Source organism: Merops nubicus, unplaced genomic scaffold, assembly GCF_000691845.1.
Source record: "Merops nubicus isolate BGI_N331 unplaced genomic scaffold, ASM69184v1 scaffold39661, whole genome shotgun sequence".
NCBI classification, from domain to species: domain Eukaryota; kingdom Metazoa; phylum Chordata; class Aves; order Coraciiformes; family Meropidae; genus Merops; species Merops nubicus.
The window spans coordinates 4,841-6,815 of record NW_008588359.1 but is presented as its reverse complement, the minus strand read 5'-3'; the positions used below and the strand labels follow the sequence as shown (position 1 = coordinate 6,815).

Sequence of the window (1,975 nt, the reverse complement as noted above, 5' to 3'; positions counted from 1 at the left end):
TTTTATAGCACCGACCCGCCTAGGCAGGGCCCCTTTCCCAGCCCAGGTCAGCAAGTGGGGAAGGAGCACTTCCTTCTCCTCCTCCTCCGGGGGGCGGAGGGGGAGAACAACTAGGGGGTCCTTTAAAAGCTGGGTGGCAGGCGTTGGATCTTGGCAGTGTCACGATCAAGCTCCAGAGCACAATGTCCGTATCGGGCTCAGCTGTGGAACCACTGCAGCCAGGTGAGTCCCACAGCCCTTAGGTCTCCCTGCCTGTCCTCTCCTTCTCCAGACCCCCTTTGCTCCACTTTGGGACCCGTGACTCCACTTGTCCCCACAGTGGGCACCATCCCCCCAGCCTGTCCTGGCTTCCCCACCTGCCCCATCATCTGTTCTGCCAATCCCACCCACAATTTGTTCACGTTTACAGGACATGAGTGGGCTGGGGGAGACAGGGACCAGTAACAGCCTCTTGTCCCCACTCTGCCCACCCAGCAACAGGACCTGGAGCAATGTCCCCCCACACCCCTCCTGCACAGAAATGTACTTGGCTCTTGGACTGAAGAGTGGGCTGGGATTTTTTTTGGACACCTGAGCTGGAGGTGGCATCCAACCCCTTTGGGTAGCCACTGACAGCCCCCATATAGCCACCTTCATGACACCCCTAGAAAAACAGGGCTCATCCCTCATGGGGCTCAGTGGGCCAGGGAAAGTGGGACTGGGGGGAGTCTCCATTCCCCCGATGGGCTGCTACCTACCTCCCCCTTCCTCTCCCCTGCCTCCCCCCAGGCCTCACTGGGTCCCTGAACCGGGGCCAAGCCCAGACTTATGGCACCAGTGGGAGCCTTGTGTCCCCACGGCACCCTGGCACCCAGGACCAGACCTACCTGGACGAATGCATCAGTATCCCCAAGGGCAATGGGGTAGGTGCTGCCAGGCTGGCACTTCCATCTGAGGGTGCACAGAGATGGGGCAGGGGTCTGGTACTTCAGAGAGCTTGAGGTGGGGAGGTAAAGGGCCACCACAGGGTGTGGAGTATGCCTGGGACATGCCCTAGCATCCCCAGACCCAGCTCAGGCAAGTCACAGCCCCAGGCTGAGCGTTTCTGTGCTTAGAGGCTTCCAGATGGGGAAACGGAGGCACGGGGCAAGATGCTACCCAGCTGCAGGGGTTCACCCTGGGCACCTCATCCTGGGCCACCCGTGCCCAGCCCAGTGGGGCTCCCCCAAGCTGCCTGTGACCCACTGGCCCCCCATCCCTGGCCGGTCCCAGGGAGTGGAAGAGAGAAGGGGAATGAATGGGAGACTCCCCTGCCCGGGCGGCGGGGAAAGCAGGGCTCGGCAGCGGCATCCCACGGGGTGCAATTCACAATGCCTGGTAGCTCTGGGTCTCCCCTGCAAATCACTGTCCAACTCGTCCCCGTGTGGGATGGGGGGGTCTCACTGCCTCTTGCTGACTAAGGGGGGCTGGGGGGCAGTGGTCCCCTCCCCAGAGCAAGCAGGAGAAGCGTCCCTTGTGTAGGAAATGCAGCCGCGCAGGCAGCGCAGGGCTTCCCAGCACCAGGCTAAAGGGGACAGCGGGTGCGACTGGGAGACTCCGGTTTGGGATGGGAGCTCCTCTCTCTGACCTACTGCCTCGTCCCAGCCCGGTTTCAGCTTTAGGAAACTCTGGGCTTTCACCGGGCCCGGCTTCCTCATGAGCATCGCCTACCTGGACCCAGGCAACGTGGAGTCGGACCTGCAGTGCGGGGCAGTGGCGGGATTCAAGGTGAGCCCCGGGCCCCCCCCGGCCCCGGGGTCAGGAAGCAGCCGGCGCTCCTGTGCCAACGGCTGCCCGGGCCCATGGCAAAGCAGCTTCCTCAGCCTGGGGAACGGGAAGGGCGTGGGGGGGCCCTTGGTAGCAGGGGAGGGCACCCGGGGATGCGAGAGGACCACCCCTCTGCCCGGGCTGGGGATCACCTCCAGCCCCTCCGGGCTTCACTTCTGCCCGTCTCCAC

At 63.5% G+C, this 1,975-nt stretch overlaps 1 protein-coding gene across 1 annotated transcript in view; it reads left to right on the top strand.

Moving 5' to 3' along the window:
• The first annotated feature begins 182 nt into the window (after positions 1–182).
• SLC11A1 (solute carrier family 11 (proton-coupled divalent metal ion transporter), member 1) overlaps positions 183–1,975 on the top strand; it is a 6,412-nt gene continuing 4,619 nt past the window's right edge. The window contains exons 1-3 of the mRNA XM_008949237.1: positions 183–222; positions 769–902; positions 1,624–1,748. Coding sequence (XP_008947485.1) covers positions 183–222; positions 769–902; positions 1,624–1,748 — 299 coding nt within the window. The remainder of the gene's footprint in view (positions 223–768; positions 903–1,623; positions 1,749–1,975) is intronic.